This window comes from Panthera uncia, chromosome A2, assembly GCF_023721935.1.
Source record: "Panthera uncia isolate 11264 chromosome A2, Puncia_PCG_1.0, whole genome shotgun sequence".
Lineage (NCBI taxonomy): Eukaryota > Metazoa > Chordata > Mammalia > Carnivora > Felidae > Panthera > Panthera uncia.
The window spans coordinates 110,151,575-110,175,384 of NC_064816.1; the positions used below are offsets into that span (position 1 = coordinate 110,151,575).

The 23,810-nt window shown below is 42.2% G+C and overlaps 1 protein-coding gene across 2 annotated transcripts in view; it reads right to left on the reverse strand.

The window, feature by feature from the left end:
• The window catches only part of RAPGEF5 (Rap guanine nucleotide exchange factor 5), a 225,900-nt gene extending 208,111 nt beyond the window's left edge, over positions 1-17,789 (reverse strand). The window contains exon 1 of one of the 2 annotated variants that reach the window (XM_049642887.1): positions 17,450-17,789. In XM_049642887.1, coding sequence (XP_049498844.1) covers positions 17,450-17,680 — 231 coding nt within the window. In that variant the 5' untranslated portion in view covers positions 17,681-17,789. The remainder of the gene's footprint in view (positions 1-17,449) is intronic. The other variant, XM_049642886.1, reaches the window with a different exon arrangement.
• Positions 17,790-23,810: the final 6,021 nt, after the last annotated feature.

The following is a 23,810-nucleotide window of genomic DNA, read 5'->3' on the forward strand; positions in this document are numbered from 1 at the left end:
CATTCTTTAAAAAAAAATTTTTTTTACAAGGAAATTAAACACAAAGTCTTGAAACCTCTATAGTATAGAGGTTTCCCTGAACATTTTCCATTGCTGATAACAAGGTTAATACAAAGACAAACTCAAGATCACCTATCATCTTCCCTCAATTTATAAGTCCAACACTTTAAGCCTGCACCTGGCTCCGGCCAGACATATTCCTCAATGTCCCAATCACATGCCATGCTCCCTTCTGCCCTGACTTGTCCTACTCTCTTCCCTACCTATTATTCTCACTAACTAGTTAATCCTCAAAGCCTACCTCTACCAAGTAGTTTCCTTAAATCTTGCTAATCAAGCTCAATCTCCTTTCTCCTCATAGTATATATCATCTAAACCAATTATTCTTAAATGAGCCATCACGACACCTTTTACTTAGTTGCTATGTGCCACGAGAACTTTATTATTAGTAAGAGACGTACTGAGGCTTATGAATAATTTTTTTTTAATCAAAGCACATTGGTTTTCCCAATATACTTTCCTGAGTGGGTGAACCAAAGGTGAAAAGCAACCTCATATATAGCTTGGTGGAATTCCTATGAGAAAAACAATCCAGCATTTGTTGACCAAGAATTCAACATACTGCTGGAATGGTCAAGCAGATGAGCACCACCATCACGCGTCATGTGTCTCATGACAGAAGAAAAATCTGAGAGCCACTGGACTCAACCAAGCAACATCATGGAAAAGCTACTTATGAAAGTTCATGACACAGACAAATCTTACGTCCTGGCATGTCACACTTAAAAACAGTAACCTTCTTGAGTTCAGGATTCCCATTCAATATCTACATGTATTAGGCACTCCAAATCTTGCTAAATTTAATTAAATATTACAAGCAGAATCAAACAAGTTTCTCCACCAAACTATGAGCTCCTTAAATGAGCCTCGCTCTTGCTCCCTAGGGAAAGGTAGCTGGCATGTTATAAAATTGAATTTAAAAGTGCTCATGGTTTACAGGAGGAAATTCATGTAAGTACACAACTTCGTGAACAGTTGAGAGGAACTCTAATGTAAACCTCCACCATGCGTTTAACCAGTATTATTGAGAACCTACTATGCTCCAGGCAGTAGTCTGATCGAAAATACAACCGTGTAAGAAACAGGCAATAATCCTTGCCCTCGGGTAGCTTAAATACTTGTGGAGGAAGATGACCATAGACAAAACAAATAAGCTAATTGTCAATTATTTATGTTATAAGGTGGAATAGGAAGGGGACATGGGAAGGAAACAGATGCTGCAATTCTAAATAGGGTGGCCAAGGGGCTTCAAGAGAATGGTCTTTGAGCAAAGACTTGAAGCAGGTGAATGGTTATCTGAAGAAAAGTGGGTTCAGACAGAGAAACCTGCAGGTGCAAAGGCCTTGAGGTGGGGGCTGCCCAGTGTGATGGAGGATCCCCAAGAAGGCCAGGAGGCCTAATGCAGTGAAGGAGGGTAAGAATTCGACTTTCTGAAGATCCGAGGATGAGATTCTTCTTTTGTCTATGAAGCAAAGTCTTTGCACTCTTAACACACCACTCACATTTATCTCTAATGTAAAATATGTCAGAATCTCTAGGCAAATCAAAGTACTGTATATGCAACCTCTGTTGCCTAATAACTAACCTTGTTAGTTGACACTTACCTTTATTCCTTTCACACCGTGATGGCAAGTTTAATGTTTGACATCAAAGAACTGTCAGCAGCATAATTGCTCAGTAAAAGAAGTTTTTGTTAAGTCCTCATTGCAAGGATACCTTTGTGTTGCATTTCATATGAACTAGCAGATCTATTCTACTGCTGACGGCTTTCATTTCTTCTCTGAGGTTCTTACAGAAAAAGAAAGTCTATTTCCTAGAGCTGTATCCCAAATTATTAGTTTAGATGTTATACAGCACATAAAATAAAATCAGAAGCCGCCCTTACCAAGGCAATGTAGATCTAAACCTGGCAAGTGACAAACCCCAGCCCTTACATCACCTCCACTCTGAAGTTTTCCTCTCATCTCCAGGCTCAGGGAGGTGGGTTCTCTTCCTTTGTGTCCCCAGGGTGATTTCTGTTCTATCATAGCAGTTATGACCCTATGTATTTTATAATTTGTCCAGTTCTGTAAAACTAGATTATAATACTATTAACATGTTTATCTCCCTTGCTGGACTTAAGACTGGGATCATGGCTGTATTCACTTCTGTATTCTCAGCTTCTGATGTCCAAGGTAGATGTTACTAATATTGACTCTTCTCTTCTTCTTCAAAGCTCCCAGGAAGAGGATACTTCCCCAGGAAGCAGTAGGACTTGCTCTGGCCAATGCAATATGAGCAGAAGTCACTTCAGGTGGAAGTACTTAAATGCCCATGTGAAATTTCCCACTCTTTCCTCACATGTTGTAGTCACTGTGGAGGGTGATGACATAGAAATGTCCTAAGATGGAAGCAGGGCCACCACACAGAGGACAGCTATGCTGAAGAGCGCCCAGACACAAGAGGGTCTCTTTTTTTTAATTTTTTAAAATATTTTCAAAATTTATTTTGAGAGAGAGACAGAGTGTGAGCAGGGGAGGGGCAGAGAGAGGGAGACACAGGATCCGAAGCAGGCTCCAGGCTCCAAGCTGTCAGCACAGAGCCTGACACGGGGCTCAAACTCACGAACTGTGAGACCAAGACCTGAGCCGAAGTCGGACGCTTAACTGACTGAGCCACCCAGGCGCCCCAAGAGGGTCTTTTTGTAAGCAAGAAATAAACTCGGTTGTGTGAAGCCACACAGATTTTGGTGTATTTTTGTTACTGAGGCAAAACCTAGATCATCCTGACTGACACATCAGATAGTTCAGTATAATGCAGATTTTTAGAAGGAAGAAAAGTACAAGGAAATGCACAGTGGGGATGACAGCACTGGGTGGCAGTCTGGGATGTGATGAGCAGGTGCTACGTTACAAGAAGCTGCCTGCAGTGAAAGAACAATTAACAAAATCATTAATCGACTATATTTTGTCTTCTGTCTAGCCATGTACTCCCAAAGCTAATTGCTTACATAGAAGCTTCTACAATTTAAAAAAAATTTTTAATGTTTATTTATATTTGAGAGAGAGAGAGAGAGAATGAGTGCGTGGTGGAGGGGGGGGCAGAGAAAGAGGGAGACAGAATCTGAAGTAGGCTCTGGGCTCTGAGCTGTCAGCACAGAGCCCAATGTGGGGATCGAACTCAACAAGCCATGAGATCATGCCCTGAGCTGAAGTCGGACACTTACCTGACTGAGCCACTCAGGTGCCCAGAAGTTTCGACATTTATGACATTTATGACGGAAATGAAACTGAAATTGAATTTCACAACCTTACTTCTTACCAGACCAATACCTTCTCATATACATCTGTGGACTAAACCATAAGTCCCTATTTAAAGGATGTAGTTTTGAAAATGTAATGCTAATCAGCAATCAATACAGTTACAAATTCTTCATCCCATAATGTATACCAGTTAGATAGTGGTTACATTGCAAAAGTTCTACTTCTTTTGGGGTGGGGAGGTTGGGGAGAGGAGAGAAGGAGTAAAGGCAGAAGGAGGAGGGAATAAATCCTGTAAATCATCTAAAAAAAATGTCAAAGGAGGTTGTATGAGGAGGGCTTCCTCGAGAGTTTTAACATAATTCTCTTCAACATGCAAAAGTGGGCTGAATCACCCCAAGTCCTGAGAAGGGCACCCTCTTCCATAGGAAAGAGCCCTCAGCTGAAGCCAGGTAAACAGTAAAGGATGAAGAAACAAGGGCTGTGCAATGAAGCAAGGAAAGCAAACAATAGGATGAGCTGGTTCATAGAAGACGTTCTGGGCAAACAGCCCACCCGCAAAGCCTTAAAGGAACAAAGGTTGGGAGGGGAGGAGAAGCAGCAGCCACGGATGGTAAAGCCAAAGGAAACCAGACCCAAAGCATGGCTCATTCCAAGGGAAGTGAGTAAGGAGATGAGTCTTCAAAAAACCAGGAGAAAGGCTAACCAGAGATTTCTTGGGGCCAACCGAGAGGAGAAGATACTAAGAAAAGGAAACGCTCCTTCCCCAGTGAGGGGGATTGGGCAGACTCAGGCTCTAGACTGAGGTGGAAACAAGCGTTGGGGACTAGAAAGCCTGCCTGACTGGGCCCCAGCCAGCCCACTCCTCCACACTGAGCTCCTCTCTGCTCCCTAAACAGGATCTGGACTCCCTCACCAGGGTCATTTGCACTAGAACCCCTCTTACTCCCGCTGGTCAGTTTGCACTAACAGGTGAACCAGGTAAGGCTCATACACTTCCACTTCTGGGCAGCCCTCACCTAGGGCTCCATCCCCTTCCTGGAACAGCAGGGTTCCCCTCCCCTGTGCTCAGCCACCAAGCCGCCAGAAAGGAGGGGAAATTGAGTAAAGACAAAGGGCTCATATGCCTTGAATCTGTGCCACAGTAGGTAACATGGGATGATTCATCATGACTTGCCCCAATTATAAGAGGTCACAGCCTGACTCTATCACATACCCATGTTTTCCAACACGTAAATATATGAAAACCCAGAAAGAGAGGGGAAAAGTTCTAGAGTTAATTTTGCTTCAAAGAGAAATGGTTTTTTTTTCCTTCCTAAAAAAATGTTAACGATAGAAAATTTGACATCAAGGACCTGTTTTGTCTCTGTTTCATTTATTAAGACAAAGTATTTAGACATTAGTAGCACTCAACCTGTACTACCCCAAAACTATCTATCTATAGGGTATGAAACAGTTTTATCCTGAGGATAACATCTCAGTATAAAAGAACTGATAAACACACAGAATTGGTACGAGTTTGTATTGTAGTCCTGCTTCATGGTGAGGTGACTGTAGAAGACGACTTGGCTGAACACCCAAACCAGGAAAAATGGTTTTTATCTTATTGACACACCCACCCCTGGATCCCATGGACACAGGAACTGAAGGTGTAATTATTCTATTCAACTGTTTGTTACTTTGTGAATGTAGTGTTCCCAGGCATTTCAGAACACGTTCAATATACTGCAACAAAATTAACCAAGATCAAAGTACCACATAAAGGTCTTATAACTCCTATGTATAGACTAGCAATGCTAAGAGTGTCTGGGAAAAAGGCAAGCACGGGGCAGGGGAGGGGGGGGGGACCCAAAAAGAAAACTAAGGCAACTGTAGAGAAGGGATGCAAATCCCTCATATAAAAGCTTCTCTGATTATGAACCCTAGCCATCCAAGTTTGTGCATAGGAATGATGCAGGAATGGCACTCAGTCACATTCTAGCACAATTTCTAGCTTCATACCAGGGACCTCTCAGGACCTTTTGTTAATCCCAGCATCACCTTAGAGGCCAGGCCCTGTCCCTGCCCTCCTTAGCCTCATCTTCCACCTAAACTTCAGGGGCTAGGCTGGATTCCTTGCCTCGGCTACTGCCAATGTCCACTCCACTCATGAAATCCTGCTCATCAAGACTATACCTTCTACTGTCACTCTTCCCAACACTGCCTTTCCTTGGCCTCCTATAGCAGTCAAGGGTCCTCTCAGAAAACAGCCTATCAATGATATGCAAGAAAGATTCAGAGACCCAAGAAGAGATGCTGCAGCACACAGGAGCTAGTAACAACAAGCCTTTAAAAGCCACAAGTAGGTGGGCCTAGGAAAAGACACAGGTACCACTAACTCTTTATGTTTCAAATACTCATCACTTCTTTTTTAACTGCCACTCTATAGAAACCAATAAGGGGCAGTTCCCAAAATTATTAATTCAATAAAATTCTCATAGTCATGGTCCTCCATCTTGATTTGTCCTTCTATCATGGCGGTGACAAACAGGAAACCAGGTAGACTCCTGCCTCAGTAATTTTCTGATTTTGAAGGTCACCAAACTTGTGCGCCCTTTAGACCAGTGCTACTAAGTGTGGCCCATGGACCAGCAGCATCACCTGGAACTCAACAGAAATGCAGATTCTTGGGCCTCACCTGTAAGCTACTGAACAAAGTCTCTAAGTGTGGGGACCCTGGAATCTGTGTTTTCACAAGCCCTCCAGGGATCCTCAAGTACGCTAAAATTTTAGAAGTCTTTTAGTTTAGGGAGCTAAAGATAAGGACCTTAGGAAATGCACAGATAATCTAACTAAGACCCTTGGACTAACCAGGAGTCCAGGATATAGAGCCCCTCACTCCTTTAACTTCCTTACTATGACCTTCATTAAGACAGCAATGTTTGAGCCTCAGTTCTTCCACTTAATGGCCATCAATATGACCAGTAAGACCTCTTTCAGTTTTTCAAAGGGATTTTCAAAGGGACCTTGGACTCCCTCAGATCTGTCACTTCAGACAATGATGATGATGTTGATGATGATGATGGCAGTGACAACAGAAGCAGCTATTTCTCTGCATAACTACCTCTGTCTTAATAGCCTTCACATATTAATTTACTTAGTCTCACCACCCTATCTTTGCTTCACAGATGGTGAGATTGTGGCATATAAAAAAACTCCGTAACTTGCCTTCAAATCTATATAAGAAAAAAATACTTTATTCCAGAGTTATGAAAACATTAAAATAAGAATGTATGTGAAAATACTTTGTAAATGTAAATCATTATGTAAAAGACAGCAGAGTGAACAGCCAACTACTAATGAACTGAATTTTTTTTTAAGCTCAAAACTCATGAGATATTCAAGGTAGATTAAAATATGACTAGGCTGCTTTTTTTTAAAGGAGTTATGTGCCAAGAAGAATAGGAAATTTGAATGTGTCAATGGGCGCTATTTGAATATTTGTGATAAATTTAAAATAGTAGAGGAAAATAAATATTGATGTCAATTTGAGGCGAAGAAACAGCTTTCAGTGAGAATAAGAAATAGCAACAAACCTCTTATCTAAAAGAAGATAAGGCTACCTGGTAAGATCTCCCAGGACACAAAGGGCTGGCTGTCAAGTTCTCTTCTGACACCTCTCACAGAATTCTGTTTATGGCCAAATAATTTAATCTTCTAGAAATAGATTTATAGATATGTTCTTTCTACTCTTTTCATATGACAGATTCTTAATTTAATCAGATTCTTCCTGCAGTTCAAATGCTCTTTCTACTAATGCATTATCTTCCCCCTCACCAACTCAAGGGATGTGGTGAATATTAATGACCCCTCTTTCCATTCGTCTAAGATAAGTCCCAAAGTGCTCCGGGGTTGAGTCTGCATCTCAAGAGAGAAAGACCACTTTTCAGACCTTGGGGACACAAGGAGCAAGAAATGAAAATCGGACCTCTATCCCACTATCGCTTCTCATGACAGAGCAACGGTATTAGGGATAGAGACTCGGAAAGGTTATTTGTTATTCCATGTCACACAGTTGCTAAGTGACAAACATATAGAAAAATATTTACTGTATTACAGCCAAATTCTGTTTTTTAAATTTATTTTTGAGAGAGAGAGAGAGAAAGTACAAGTGGGGGAGGAGCAGAGAGAGAGGGAAAGAGAGAGAATCCCAAACAGGCTCCACACTGTCAGTGTGAAGCCGGATGCAGGGCTCAAACCCACTAACTCTGAGATCATAACCAGAGCCAAAGATGGACTCTTAACCGACTGATCCACCCAGATGCCCCCAAATTCTATTTTAATAGAATATTTGAAACAGGCATAATACTTGCCCTAATTTCTAAAAGGTATCATCACACATCTTCCCTACCTTTTCTACAAAAGATTTCATACCTATATACAAATTCACAGCACAAAATCATTTGTGGTGTTTGTTCATTACAGTCAACATTTAGAGTGTTAGACCAAACAGCGGTGATAAGCTGTTCACTTCCCGCAATAGTAACACGCAAGAGTAAGACAAATTTACAGTCAGCACCAAAGGTGTAAGTGTTGGGCAATCACAAGTATTTGCATGTACACCTCAGAACAGCTGCAGGTAAATGATTTGACAAGGTCAAATTCAACTGGATGACAAGGCCACCAATGGGGCTGGAGTTTAAGTTGCCAGACCAGTTAGGAAAAAAATACGGGAAGACAACCAGCTGGATTGCAGAAGCCCTCTTTTCAGAACTCTTCAATTTAGTAAAGGTTTTTCTCCATGGATAACACAAATAGTGCACAATGAAAGCATGTTGTAAGGGAGAAGCCAATGTCTCATGAACAAAGCAGACAAAATTTTAAGTTTAACTGACTCAAAGAAGGTAAAATCAGCCAACTCTCTACACCAAGTAGTGAAGACAAGTCTACATCTATGATCATTTGGGTATATTCATAGTTTTAGTTAAAAAAAAATAAATTTATATAAGATTAACTTTTAAATCTTACTGTTAAAAAACCTGTGAAGAAACCAATAAATTATATCATAAATTATATATCTGATTATATAATATAAACATTATATACAATAAATTATAAATTGAATTTAAATATAATTTAAATTATACATTAAATTTAAATGCAATTTTAAAATAAGTTATATAACATTATATATGATGAATTATATATAATCATGCATAATATAAACTTATGTTTATGTTGCTATATAAATTATATAAATTATGTATAATATACAACATAAAATATACATATATGTAAAATTCCATGTAGAAGAATGTCAGTTTCTTCAATCTTCAACATTACTCTGAGGCTATTCATGCTTTTTGTAGGAAAATTTTGAATGTATTCTCCTCTGACATTTAAATTGTTACCCAAGCAATATCAGTGTTCATATAAATTGTTAGTATAATCTTAACTCACATTTTTCACCCTTCATAAATAGACATGGTTGTGTTTATATGCACTGTTTTAAAGCTGTGATTTACTGTGATATTTCTACAAATAAACTATGACGCTATATTTAAAAACTAAAACATAACTTACTATAGTTCCTTTATTCTGAGGTACCACAATTTTAAGACATACCATCAATTTAATAATAGCTTTACAGGGGAAAAGAAAAATCCCACTAAATGATCACATCAACTTTAATACACATCCCTATTTCTAAAGCCTTCAAACAAAAAAGGAGAGACCGTAATTAAGACAATAAATTAATTATTTTATTTAGCGAGAGGACACAGATGAATAGGTAGACCTCATAATATGGAGCCTGACTTCCTTGGTTCAAATCTTGGCTCCTCCACTCCTTGGGTGACCTCAGGCATCTTCCTTAGCCTCTCTGCACCTCATTTTGGGGAGTAGCAAAATCAATACCTTTGTGCCTCTCTGTTCCCCTCTTGGGGAAAAAACAAGACAAGGAGAGTGATCTGCCACACGTGTTGTTATGAGGATTAAATGGGTTAATGGTCTTAAAGTACTCCGAATAATCCCAACACCAAAAATGTGATAGGATTTGTTCAACAATAATAGGTTATCACCACCACCACCACCTACCAGGGACCACTAAAGCATTTGCTACATTCACAGAAAAATAATTTCTAATTCAACACACGAAAAAATACATTAATTCAAGGAACTATTCAACTGACAACTGAATGAGGGCTTGATGCTATGCTAAATGTTTAGAAGGAATAAAGATAAAAACTAAAATAAGAGAACCATGGTTGTACCCTCCAGAACACAGAGTAGGGAAGGGCTTTTTAATTAGAGGGTCTGTGGACCAGGCTTCAAAATATCCATAAGCCCTCCGAAATGAGATGCAAAAATTACATCTGCATGTGCATTTTTCTGGGGTGCATCCTTTGATTCTTAAAAAGGTCTGGAATTAAAAAAACAATTAAGAGTCATTTGCCTCAGGTAGTAACACCATATTAAAAGGTAAATATATCTAAGTTTAATTTTATTAATACATTTGTGTATTCTCAATGATTTTATTCAATTGTAAATGGATTCAGTTACTTTGACAGGTATGCATACTTCTCACTTCTTGAAGTATGTTAAATAGCAAACAAGTTGCCATCAGGAACCCAAGTCCTGAGTTACAACAAACTCCTCCTTTTCCTTTCTTCTAGAAACACCAGAAAAGGAAACTGCTTGCTTTATAAATGTCCAAGTGCGTTTGTACTATGGAGCTAGTCGGGCTTCCAAACCACCTGGGAAAACAACGGCTTCTGGGATGAGTCATGCCAAACCTTCTTTCTTGTACAATGGCTGGTATTGCTGGGAGATGAGGAAGAGCTGCTACCAAGCCATTGTCAACCTTGTGAATAATTAAAGACTGATCCTGGAAGCCATTACTGAAGACGCCGGAAAGAAAATGAGCTATGTTTTGTCCTGACTTGAAATGTCCTATACATCTACAGTTTCAATATACCACAGGCTATAATTATGTCAAAATCTTAGACAACATGACATTGAGGAAAGGCCATAGATTTTGGAATCAGACAATCTTGGGTTCCATTCTGCCTCTACTACTTTCTAGCTGAGTGGCCATGGGAAAGTTACTTAACCTCTCTGGACTATAGTTTCCTCATAGGTGAAAACACTTCCTCCCTTTAAGAGACTATTGAAGTTTAATCTGATAAAGATGTGCCAGTATTCACAGCGGTGTCTACAGACCATCCCTTTTCCACATCCATTTATGAATAATTTATCACAATAACAACTCACCACAAAAAATTAAGTCATTGATTTTAACTATTTTGCTTTTGCATGAAACTTTCTAACTTCTCACGAACTACTTCCAGATTGCATACCATTACTGGGATTATCAGTGTTCCTAATAAAGGTTGTTATGCAACATTAAGGCAAAAAAAATCACAAGTACTCAAAGTCATCACCAGTGACTTATCTCCCACCTTTCCATCTATTTTCAGCTACACAAGTTACCAATTACTGCCAAGTCAATTTAAGAAACAGTGCAAATGTGAAGCTGAGGATATTTTGTTATGGTACCAGTATTTAGATAACACCTAAGATATTCACTAAATGTTAGGATATCATGTTTTTAAAAAACATGGAATTTGACATTGCATGCGAAAGCAAAAAATTTTTGTTACTAGACTCCTATTAATGTCTATGAATGTCAATTTGCCCAGAATAAGCATCCGGCTGGGGAAGGAACAATTTAAGTTCCAACATACCCCAAATTTTCCATACATTGTCTCTATTCTCTGAAAACCTGGTCCACGATATGTATCATTCTAGAGGAAGAACCGAGGCTTGGAGAGCTCCAAGAATAACTCACGGAAGGCTACAAAATGATGGCACTGAAATCCAAACCCAGCTTCTGAAGCCACTGCGCATGTTCTTTCCTTGGGATCTAATTTTGCAACCGAAGCCAATGCCAGGGGTCAGAGGAGAGAGAAAGGAAGTAAATAGGGCATTAACTTGCCATTGAGGTCCTTTACTAGAATTTACATGAAATTCAAGTAGAATAAATGAATCTATAATTTCTTTTTTTTTCATTTTTAGAGGTGGCATTTGTGGAGTTTCACTTTATTTGTAGCCACGTCCACACTGTTTTATATTATCAAGGTTCGAGCTGTAAGAAGTCAATGTTTCTCAAATAAGATCATCAAATGTCCCTCCTATCTGATCTGACTCACCTTCCCTGGAAAATGCATGCCTCCCTTAATGGCCCTTATCTCTGACAGGCTACCATAAGCAGATAAGAAAAGAGTAAGCGAGCGAATTCACAAATTTTTATATTGGCCTTGATCAAGGTGGGCCTGGGTGATTTTTGCTTATGACACACCGAACGCTACTTTTAATTCTAGTCAATATTCGTAGCCATTCAACAATATTTCCCCTCCCTTCCTGCCCCCACACCCAGTACGTCTATCACAAGCCTCAGAGTGCTCAAAGAAAGAAAGATTAACGGCTGGCATTATCAACAGCATTTACTGACCACTCTCCGAGTTGTAAGGTAATATCAACAGGTACTGTAGGCTAATTAGTTTAGACTAAAATAGACCCTTTGTCCTCAGTGCATTTGAGGAAAACCAGAGAGACAATTCAGAGCAGGGACTATGGAACCAGACTGGCTAGGTTCAAACCTCCTTCAGCCCCCACGTTCTTGGGCAAGTTACATCTATGTTCCAGTTTCCTCATCTGTAGAATGCAAACAATAGCAGCTAACTCACAGGCTTGTTATGAGGATTGAAGTTTATATCAGAACATGCATGGCACATAATTAAGTGCTATGAAGTGTCAGCCACTGATTTTAATTTAAATACAAAGAACAAATTAAAATTACATGCTTTGCCTGTAAGGTGTGTGTACAAAAGGACTATAATTCAGGCATACTGGTACAACTTGAAGCAGTACATGTTTCTCAGTCAACAAGGTCTTATTTCCAGCAGAGGAGGGTGTTAAATCACACCTAAAACACTCCAGCTTGGACAAAGGAAATGGGCTACCTTGTTCCTTTTTTGAGAGGGAATCATCTGGGTCGAGACTCCAAATGAAAAGAGAGAACCTCATGCAGAGAGCCACTAGCTGTTCTTCCACTTTCCCAAGTTTCAAGAGCACCTGCCATGCCACAGGGACTCTGCCTGAGTGAGAAGAAATCAGCGGAGAGAAGTCTAATAATCCGAAGGCCGACTGTCACTGTTTGGTGAACAGTCAATTTGGCACAATTGGTGAATCATTCTGCCTGCTGTAAATGAAACAGATTCCGAGGAGATGAAAGAGGTAGAACGCTGCAGAAAAGATCACAGCCGCCAAAGCCCGAAATAAGTCAGTCCCAGCAATTTGACAGTATATATAGAAAAAGGGAATGGTAGTTACCAGCTATTTTATTAGAGGGAGAAAATGACAGTCTTAGAAGCAGCCTGATGAGAAGAATTTAAGAAGAAACAAAAACTTAAGATGGAAGGCCTAAAACCAAGGTAAAAAATACTGCAACCACTAAGAGAGGCAAAGGGTGGGGGTAACGAACAGCTGTCAACCAAAAATTAGAGCCCTTTGGGAAAATGGCTGATTTCAGATCTGAAGCAGGAAATGGACAAGGTAAGTTTAGCATATCTTGGGCCAGAAAGCAAGAAAGGTTATCAGAGACTACTGGGGCCTTGTAAAAAGTATACAACAGATAAAGACAAATTAAGGGTCAAAAAGAATATTGACTGCAATGGACTGAAACAAATACATTGAGGTCCACAAGTTCTTAGTGACACTTAAAAAAGAAGAACTCATTGATTATCATGAGAGACTGTTAGGGCACCAAATCATTACTCAGAAAATTGATAAAAGGAAAAAAAAATGAGCTTTCCTTGTCTTCCCCACACAACTTGAATTTCAGGAGACCCATACAGCTTATGAGGGTTAAGTTCTTTACAGACAGAATACCAATTAATAAATGCAAGAGAAGTGATAGATTCAGATCATCACCCTTTTGTAATCTCTAATGAAATGGATCTAGGCTACAACCATCTATGGATGCTAAGATCATTAGGTGAGGGGCGCCTGGGTGGCGCAGTCGGTTAAGCGTCCGACTTCAGCCAGGTCACGATCTCGCGGTCCGTGAGTTCGAGCCCCGCGTCAGGCTCTGGGCTGATGGCTCGGAGCCTGGAGCCTGTTTCCGATTCTGTGTCTCCCTCTCTCTCTGCCCCTCCCCCGTTCATGCTCTGTCTCTCTCTGTCCCAAAAATAAATAAAAAACGTTGAAAAAAAAAATTTAAAAGGAAAAAAAAAAAAAAAAGAAAAAGAAAAAAAAGAAAAAAGAAAAAAAGATCATTAGGTGAAAGGGAAGTTGACTCTACCTGAACCCACTAATCAACCTTAACATCTCAGAGAGAGAGAGATTCAGACATCACGTGTCTTGTGATTATACTACAACAGATTTTACAAAGCACCACCTACGAAGGATGCTTGCCTTTGAATCCAAATGTAATCAGGCCTCTACATCCAGCTACTATATTACAGGAGACATGGGGAGGAGAGAAACAAGCTAAATGACACCAGTGAGAAATTGGCCCAGAAAACAGATCATTCTACCAGATCTGTGCTCTTTCTCTCCATCAAATCAAAAAGAAGGGAAGGGGGACTATTATAAAAGAAAATAGATTTAAAAACCTAACAACCTAATGTAATGTGTGGACTGTGTTTAGTTCCTGAGTCCAACAAATCATAAGTAAAAATACATCTTTCAGAATATGTGACTCTGGGAATCATATTAGGAAATCGCTGTTAATATATTTAGGTGACAAAAGGCATAAAAGTCTTTGGGTTTGTTTGTTTGTTTGTTTGGCCATTGTTTCAAGAAAAAAGAAGTCCTTATCAGAAATGTATACTGACACATTTATAAGTAAGATAACAGGATGTTTAGGATTTAGCTTAAAAATACACCATCCCTAGGGGTGCTTGGGTGGCTCAGTCAGTTAAAGGTCTGACTCTTGATTTCAGGTTAGGTCAGGATCTCACAGCTCATGAGTTCAAGGCGCACATCAGGCTCTGCACTGACAGCACAGAGCCTGCTTGGGATTCTCTCCCTCTCTTTCTGCCCTTCTCCCCCCAAAATAAATAAATAAACTTAATAATAAAATAAAATGGGCTAGCCCCCATGAGAAAACTGGGGAAGAGAAATAAATGAAACAAGACTGACAAAATGTTAATAACTGTTGAAGGCTGGGTATTTATCATACTATTTCTCATAATCTCCATAACACAATTTTTAAAAATGACTAAAGGGTTTTGGTGGGAATTCAAGCTGTGCCTTATTTTACTACTGATTTTAGGAGGTAGGTAGGGTCCTCCCACAAAGGAAAATTTAGACATTCTCCACTTAGCAGAGTCTTAATCAGTTGGTATTCAATATGATCAGAAATGACTGAACCAAGGAACACAGGAGTTCTGCAATATTAACCAAATGTCAGCATAATTTTTCCCAGTAAGAGACCGCCTACCAGGCACCTGGGTTGGGCAACACAACCTACAAAGAGCTTACTTGATGACAGTTGATGTCAGATTGTCCAGATTTGTGAGGGCCCATGGCAGCACGGACAAGTACCACAGGTATTCCTAAATCAAGTCTTGGTCAATACAGAAATTGCAAACTTTCTTACCAACTTGTGTAATACCTAGAACTGCCTTTTTATAAATCCAGTGGTAATGAACTTGTGTTAATTTGTCCCTACAATCACTCAGCAGTAATCTGGAGGTACAGGCCATAGAATACAAAATTTTAAGTCCACCAAAGGATCTAAGCCATGATTTGTTCCATGAGCATCACTGCTTTAATTGAAGAGCTAACCAGATGAGCCCAGATGCTCACAAGTCACTAACTGGTTTGGTACATATCTCCTCTGTTTTTCTCTTTCCTACATATACTTTCTGTTATGGACTGAATGTCTGTGTTCCTTCAAAATTCATATGTTGAAGCCGTACTCCCTACCGTGATCGTATTTAGAGGTAGAGCCTTTGGGAGGTATTCAGAAGTAGACTAGGTCATGTGGGTGGAGCTTCCATGATGGAATTAGTAGACTTATAAGAAAAGGAAGGGAGAGACAGATCTCTCCTTCCATCCATGTACACAGAGGAATGGCCATGTGAGGGCACAGCAAGAAAGCAAGCCAGGAAGAGAGCTCTCACCAGAAACCAAATCTGCTGGCACCTTGATCTTGGACTATCCAGCCTCCAGAACGGTGAGAAAATAAATTTCTGTTGTTTAAGCCACCCAGTCTATGGGATTTTGTTACAGCAGCCTGAACAGACTGATGCAGGTATGTAGTTCACCTGCTTTTTTTTTCTTTCAAATTCCTTCTTATCTCTTTGTTAGGGAAGGTTCCAAAATCACAAAGATGGCTCCAAAGCCAAAGGAAGGGGAAATAGTTGAAAAGTATGGGTTTTCAACATGGGAAAATTTGACAATCTTTCCCCAGTAAGAAGCTAGCCATGCACTTAGGAAATGTGTTTGGAATATCCAAAAGCAATACAGGATTGGGATCAAAGAAGGGTTAATGAAGTATATATTATTGGAAATAACCACATTCAGAATAATTACGAAGAGTAAATATATATGTTGGCAAGGCATACAACATCATCCCAGGCAACAAGAAACACAAGGCCTTATGCAGATGAACACACAGATCTATTTATACAGGAACCTTCAGCAATTCCCGTCACAGATTGCCTGGCTGCCCTCATGTCTTCAGTATTCTGTGCCATGAAAAAGTATCTGTCAAGGATAATAGGAACACGATTTGACCTACTTTTCCCTAGATTCCCGCAAAGTCTATAACTCTGGTTCTTGCATTTATTCAGCTACCACGTCTCTGGGACACATTTCCTTGCTTTCTTTGCAGACAATCCCGTATGTCCCACGTTAAGGTCACTTGTGGGCAATTCCTCGACTCCACTAGTCATGGACTTTAAGATGTCCTACATCCAGCTAGTCCTCTGAATATCCTACTGAGGTAGATCACATACAGATATCCCCTACACTAGAAGGAAAATGCTTTAGAAACGAGGAACACAACCTGGACAGGCTGAAGACCTACACCAATTCAGGTCCTTCCTTGCCAAAGAAGCCACACCAAAACAAAATGTTTCTCCCCAACTCTCACGTTTCCACAAACCTGTCTTTGCAAGAGCTAAAAGTCTTCCAGTAAGGTCTCCTTTTAAAGCAGACAACCAAGATTCAGTTTATTACAGCACCACCACCCTCCTTCCCAAACTACATTGTTGCAGCTTCTCAGTAAAGCCTCCTTAACAGCGACAAATCCTAAAGAACTGAGTAGAACCTACCAAAGTTGCCCTAAAGCCCTGGTGGGCAGGGAAACCTCAGTAACTCAGACCCTTGGCCTGAGGCCCCATCAGGGCCTCCTGAGTGGCTTGTGAAAGATCCCAGAAGAAAATCATCAGGCTGTCCTGCTTTTCTTAACTAACAAAACATGCCCGACCCGTTCAGGCCATTAAATGCACTTAGATGCACAACCAGGGACACTCCTTCACCAGGAAATCATATCTGAACACACCATCAGGAAGTCAATATTTAAGATTCTGAGGGGCGTGCACCCCTCTGCTCAAGGGGGCGTCACCAAATACTAAGTGCTGGAGTCTCCAGAACCCCGGAGATGGAAGCTCACCCCAGGAACTTCCAACTCGTGTGCCTCCACCTCGCCGGTGGCGGCGGCCAGAGTCCCGATGCCCAGAGCTTGCCACGGGGCGTCCCGGACATGCTCACACGTCTCACACCTCCAGCAAACTGGGCTCCCATTTGTGGGGCCTGAGGCTTGCTGTCGGGACACGGCTGGCCGACAGTTGGGTACGGGACACCTGCAGCTTCCCCTCAGGGGAGACGCCAACCGCCCTTCTTCCGGCGATGCCCACGGTCCGCCGCTCGGAATCCAGGTGCCCCTGGGTTAAGTCAGGTGCAACTAGGGGGAAGGGAAGCCGTCGCTCGCCGGGGGTCACCCCACGACCCCGTCGTCCCCGGACCCTGCACGAGGGCGCCCCTTCCGCCACCTCCCCAACTTCCAGATGTCCCCTCTGCGGCCCGGGAGGGTGGGCGCGGGCTCCACGTGCGCGCCGCCCGTGCCCACTGGGGCCCGGCCGGTCCGGGCCACTCACCCGGGCCCCGGCGGCGCTCCGCTTCCTCCGCAGCGTGAGCCCGCTCCGCAGCAGTGCCGGCAGGTCCCTCAGCCGCGGCCGTGGCGGAGCCGGCGGCTGCTCGCGCTCCTGCTCGCGGGCGCTGGGGCTGCGGCGCAGGGCGCCGTCTGCCGCCACCGCCGCCGCCGCCGCGGCCAGGGCCGGGCTCTCGCACGGCGGCTGCATCTTGACGGAGCCCACGGCCATCCTCATGCCCTGACGGCGGCTGTGGCGCCGGCAGCTCGTCTCCCCCGCGCTCGCCTCCGCGCGCCGTCCGCGCCTTCGCCAGGCAGCGAGAGGTCGCGACTGCGGCTCGGGCGCGGGGCGCGCTGCCAGCCGCTGCCCATTGGCGCGCGCCGCGGCCCCCGGCAGGCTCGGCCCCGCGCACCTCCCCCTCCCCGCCCAGGTGCGCCGGGCCCCGCCCCGTCCCGCCCCCCCCTCATCCCTCCCCCCCCCCCCCACCCCGCCCCGCGCCGCTCACCTCCGCCCGCGGCCTGGCCCCCCTCAGCCACTCCCCGAACCCTAGAGGAAGAGGGTGGGACACCTTGGGCACCCGCTCATCCACAGGTGCGGATTCCCAGAACCCTCCACCGAACCCACTCTACTGCCCATCCCACCCCACCCCCCAATTCCCTTTAGGCTGAAAGGTCCCCCTTCACTGCTTTTTACCTAGCAGCCAGGGTTGATTTGGACTTCGGCCATGTGAACTGGGAAGTCTGGGACACTCCTCCCTCCTCCAGCCCCTCCTTGCTTTTTTCACAGCCTAGACCCAAATCATAATCGCCATTCCTCCAAACAGTTTTTGCTAAAGAACTTCAAAATAAGCTCTCTATTCTGCTACAAGTTAAACACCATTGCCCCCACACTGTCCTCTCTTTGGCACATTCATCACTGAAGAATAAAGGAGAAAACTTTTGTTGGCCATGATAGGTGTTTAGCAAATAGATGCAAGTCTGGTGACCTGAAGGTGAATCTCAGTTAACATGTTGGAACCTGACCTTCCCTGAAAGCCTGATGCATGTGATGAGTGTGCTTGGTAAACTGCATAGGCCTACCATGGTGTGAATCACTGTTTACATCATTCCAGGAGCTAGGAATAGTAGAGCATCTGGAATGAAACTATTCCAGCAAGGCCTTAAAATCCAGATGGCTGTGAATCCTCACATCCCCACTGAGTCTATCTTCAACGAGGGCCAGCCAGGGCTTTTACTCCTGAAAAGGAGGATGCTGGGGTCCCCATCTTTGCCCAAGACTTTAAGAATTGAATAAGTTTACTCATGTTAAAAAAAATTGACAAATAAGGTCAGGGCTCTTAGTTGGTTTACCACTGTACCCTCAGCCCCTCACATGGTAGATGCCTGGCAAATGTATAGGGAAACACGGCCACGTTAGAAAAAAAAAGAATAACCTGTGATCTCTGCCCACGAGGAACTTATGATTTTGCCCGGTAGTAGAAAAACATATAGAAAAACAAAGATATTGCCTTGTACTCTTAGTAATTGCCAAGTGAGTGTGGATAATGAGCATTCCAGGCCACAGAAGCGAGAAATGTTTCTGGGTTGGGACGGGCAAAGAAAAGTCAATGAAGGGAGTTTCAGCTGTGCCATAATGCCGAGTGTAGAAGATTCAATCATGCAGAAAGGAGGGTGAGGATCCTTCAGGGAAGGAGGAAAAACATGAGAAAAACACCAAGGTCGAATGACACAGAACCTATTGGTCACTGAATATGTCATACTAGTGAGAGAGAGAGAGATAGCATAATGGAGAAGCAGGAAAAAATATCAGAATGGATACTGGTCAGACACTGCAGAAAGGCTTAAATGCTGTCACCTTAGGTTGTGTGTGTCTACTGGAAAGATCTCTGCAATAAACTATAGATTCCATTTCAGTTTCCAAATATCTATCACATATACTTATTCCAGGCAGAAATCCCCCTTGTATTATCATATAAAACAGTACTAGTTTATATAATGTTTAAATATGTCAGTTCCATTTGGTGATCATTGTCTTGAGCCCCAGAATGCCACCCCATACTCCAATTTCCTCCTGAAACACCAGCTAAAGTTCCACTAGACCTTTAGTCCCAGCCCAGTAGAGGTCCTCCAGGAGTCTTTTGGTCAACAGAACTCTGTGATGGCTTATGCCAGACCACCCCTAGTAATACATTTTGAATCACACCATAAATCTACTCTGCTCCAAAATAGAACACATGTGTTCTGTATCCAAGTTTCTTGGTCTTCACATTCTTTTACATAGCTTCTCAATGTAAGACCAAGGAGTTTAGACTTTATCCCATGATTCTATGGCATTGATCAAGAGTCTAAAACTCAATATCCAGAAGGGCCTTTGGAAAGTTGGCTTGGGGTAAGGTGATAAATGTTGATTGCCATACAGCCATAGTATAGGCAGACAATAGTTTAATTTAAATTAATATATATTTAGTTAGCCACATATGGCTCTGGGCTACTCTATTGGAAAGCAAGTTTCTAGAATTCCATGTTTCCCTTTACATATTCCTTAATTTCTTTTTTAATATCTCCATTTCAGTGAGGCCTTCCATGACCATGTGATTTAAAATTATAGCCCTTCCCATTCACTCTTCTGTCTCCTTCTAACCCTCCACAGAGCTTACTGCCATCCAAGATTTTATGTATTTTACTTATTCATTTTGTCTAGTGTCTGTCCACACAAAAATGTCAATTTTACAAGGGTCTGGACTTTTTTTCCCTTTTGTTCAGTGTCTAGAGAATGCTAGTTGAAGAATTGAATTTTTTCACATATGAGAACCCAGTTTTTCAAAAGGAGCTTAATCTGGATTTTTACAGAAAATCTTCCAATTTTGCAATATTGGAAGTTTGTTATTTATTATGTTTCTAATGTTTATTTTTGAGAGAGAGAGAGAGAGAGAGAGAGCGCACCCATGTGAGTTGGGGAGGGGCAGAGAGACAGAGACAGGGGACAGAGTATCCGAAGCAGGCTTAGCACTGACAACAGCGAGCCTGATGCAGGGCTCAAACTCACAAACCATGAGATCATGACCTGAGCCGAAGTCAGACACTTAACCAACTGTGTCATCTAGATGCCCCTGGACGTTTTTTCAAAAACATGTAAATCCTATACATGCCGATATCACCCAGGTCAAACGGAGCTGCTCAGGTACCAAAGCCAATTTTTACTTAGGAGAATGATAATCATCAAAGCTAAAGTTTATGGAAATATCTATGTAAGAAAACAAGTTTTATTGGCTATTTACAGGGAGGGGAAATGGGAGACCAGGAAGAGACATTTAACTAGCTACAAAGAGATGAGGGTCTGAATTAGTGGGGCTGGTAGACACGGGGGGAGGTTAGATGTCAGACATAGCAAAGAAAGATCCTCAGGCCTAACATATGTTAGGAGGAGTAGAAAAGTACTTCAGGTGGTGTTACAGATAGTATTCTACAAAGATGACCAACTCAGGACCTCATATCCCCCAAGATTTTTTCTGCAATATGATCTTTCCACTCCCCCATGACAAGACAGGGTTTATCACCCCATCCCCTTTATCCCAGCCTAACCCTGTGACTACTTTGGCCAATACAGTACAGCAGAGGTAACGCCAGTTCTGTAAGCAGCCCTTAATGGACCTGGAATGCTCACTCTTGGGGTGCTCCCACTCAGAACCCAGCTCCTTGCCGTGAGAAGCCCAAGCCACCTGGAGAGACCGTGCGGAGGTGGTCTGGCAGCTGAGGTCCCATCCAACAACCTGCATCAGTAGCTGGCCATTTGGAAGCCATTTTGGACACCAGTCGAGCAGAGCCTTCAGGCCATCTTTGTAGAAGCCAGCATCTGCCTGCAACCACAGGTATGTAAGAAGAGAAAGCAAGAACTACCCAGGCTGAGCCCAATCAACCCACCAAACTATGGGAGACAATAATAAATTGTTTGAAGCCACTAAGTTGAGAGGTATTTGCTACACATTAGATGACCAGACACATGGTTCCGAAAAATATGAAGAACATACTATTCCCTTGTGAATACAAAGGAAGGCAATTTACATTCACATTTGTAGATGTGAAGAAACTTGAAATTTCTCACAAGTGATCAGAGTTGGCTACACGGGGAAAGGAAAGAAGGGAGATTTTTCACGTATAAGTTTTTATGGTTTTTGTTTTTTAAAAACATGTGACTGTACACCTATTTAAAACAAATCTTTTAAGTGGCTCTGGATTTAGAAAAGTCAGGGAAGTGGGAGGAGCTGGTTTTGAGGATTTCGTTTATCACAGCCGTTTAAGTGACTAAACTAGGAGGCACCCGAGCGAAAATCTGGCCAGCAGGCAGAAGGTGAGCTCGAGAGGCGGGAAAGATAGATAAGCCAGTGCCAGTGTACTAACAAATCTGATAGTAAAGAGCGGAGCTAACCCAAGGTTCTCAGGGCACAGAGGAGGAGCAGAGACAGTTTTCCCCTTCCTAAGCTGGGCCCTTGGAGAACATGCAGCAGATGACTTTCCATTTCCAGTTGCATGAAATTTGGAGTAATGATTCTCGTGGCTTTTCCTCCTTTAATGTTTGTGGTCCCATATGATTACCAGGAATACCAAGGACAGTATCTATTGGCTGAGCTTTCTCTTGTGCTCCTCCACACCCTGTGCACCTGCTTGTCTCCTCACAAATGTACAAAAGGCATGTCATGCTAGTGAGTCTCCTAACACCATTGCTATTAGGACTTTGATGAGTCGGAGTTCATCCCTTCCCAGCATCTCCTGTGTTTAATTTTTCCTCCATTTAAGATATTTTGCATTGCTTACCAGCTCTCAAAAATTAGAAAACCTAAATACAATTTTGTCTCCCTATGGAGGCCTGCCAACACTTTACTATGTAATGATCAAAATGGGTTGAACCTGACCTTCCCAAAGGCCAAGGTTGAGCAGTGGGAGCTCCGAAGCCAGGTCTTGCACAAGTAACCCAGTACTGCCCGTACTGCCTCTACTGAGAAGTCTGGATATAACTGTTAGTGTGCTTGATACTAACACTATTTTTATGTTTTCTTAAGGAATGAATATGCAACTGGGAGAAATACAGCAAAATTATGAAACCTGTTTCAAAACTAAAAATATTAAGCCTTACTTTATTTTAGTTTTCAAGAATCATAAATAGAACTATATGCTGTCAGACTGTTCATGACAAACCTGTGTGATGCTGTGCTATTATTTTTGTAGTGCATTGCACACAAGTATTTCCCTTGTGAATTAGACATTTTCCTTACAGTATTTGCATTGGTGGCTCTAGCCAGAGACTGGCTCATAAAGACGGGTGCCATTGTAAGTTCTTCTTCCGTTCATTATACTCATAATCTTGAAACAAAATCTATTTATGTCCTTTCATATGCCACTTACTATTATCATCTTGGAAATTTCTTTCTGTAAAGTCAGGTGTGCAAGTTTACCAGGACTTTTGGTACTTTGGACACTTTTGAAAAAAAAAATTATTTGTGATCAAATGCTCAAGAAGACAGAGGAAGAGGCCAGTAAGAGACCTAACTTGACCAGTAGACAGCTAGAAAGGCATGCCAGTCTTGTCCCAGCATCCCTGCTCTGCTTACGGAAGCCTTACACAGATCAAACAAAACCTCCTCCTAGAAGCCTTTTCTGCTCTTCCCATTTGGAATTAATCCTTCCTCACTCAGTTAACTGTAAGGGCTTACCTACAACTATGAATCTACTTTTACCACCTCTCCTATAACAGTCTGTCTGAATATCTGTCTTATATTTGAATTAAATGTTTACATAGAAGACCTATGTGAGGTTACAAAGTCCTTGAGGACAGAAGGGACCCATCTTTGCATTCCCGTCTAATGTCTACAGCAGTGCCTAGCACATAGTAGATGCTAAGTTAATGAATGCACACATGAGTGACTGCTGGATGAACAAGTGAATAAACAAAATCATGATTAGCTAAACACTGCCATCCTAAGTAGAAGAAAGCAAGACAGAGGTCTTAGCAGATACAGAGGTCGCAGGAAAATACATTATCCCAAGGGTGAGGGGAGGCTATAAATGGACTCCAGATGGTGGCATGTTCAGATCAGCAGAGAAGGAAGATGATTTTAGCATCAGTATGTGAAGTGGTTCAGAATAGGGAGATGCGGAAAGCTGGGCAGCCGGCAAAGCAGGTTACAGGATCCAGGGCATGAAGTATTAAAATGATAATCCATAAAATTGAGTTGATGGAAACTTTGGTGTTTTCCTTATGCTATTTGCATGGGTGCATTCTGTGCACAGTGTCTGTGCTAATTAAACGAGCTGATGTTTGTAAAGCTGTTTGCACACTTTAAAGTTCTGCGTAGAAAACACTGCCTTTCTGT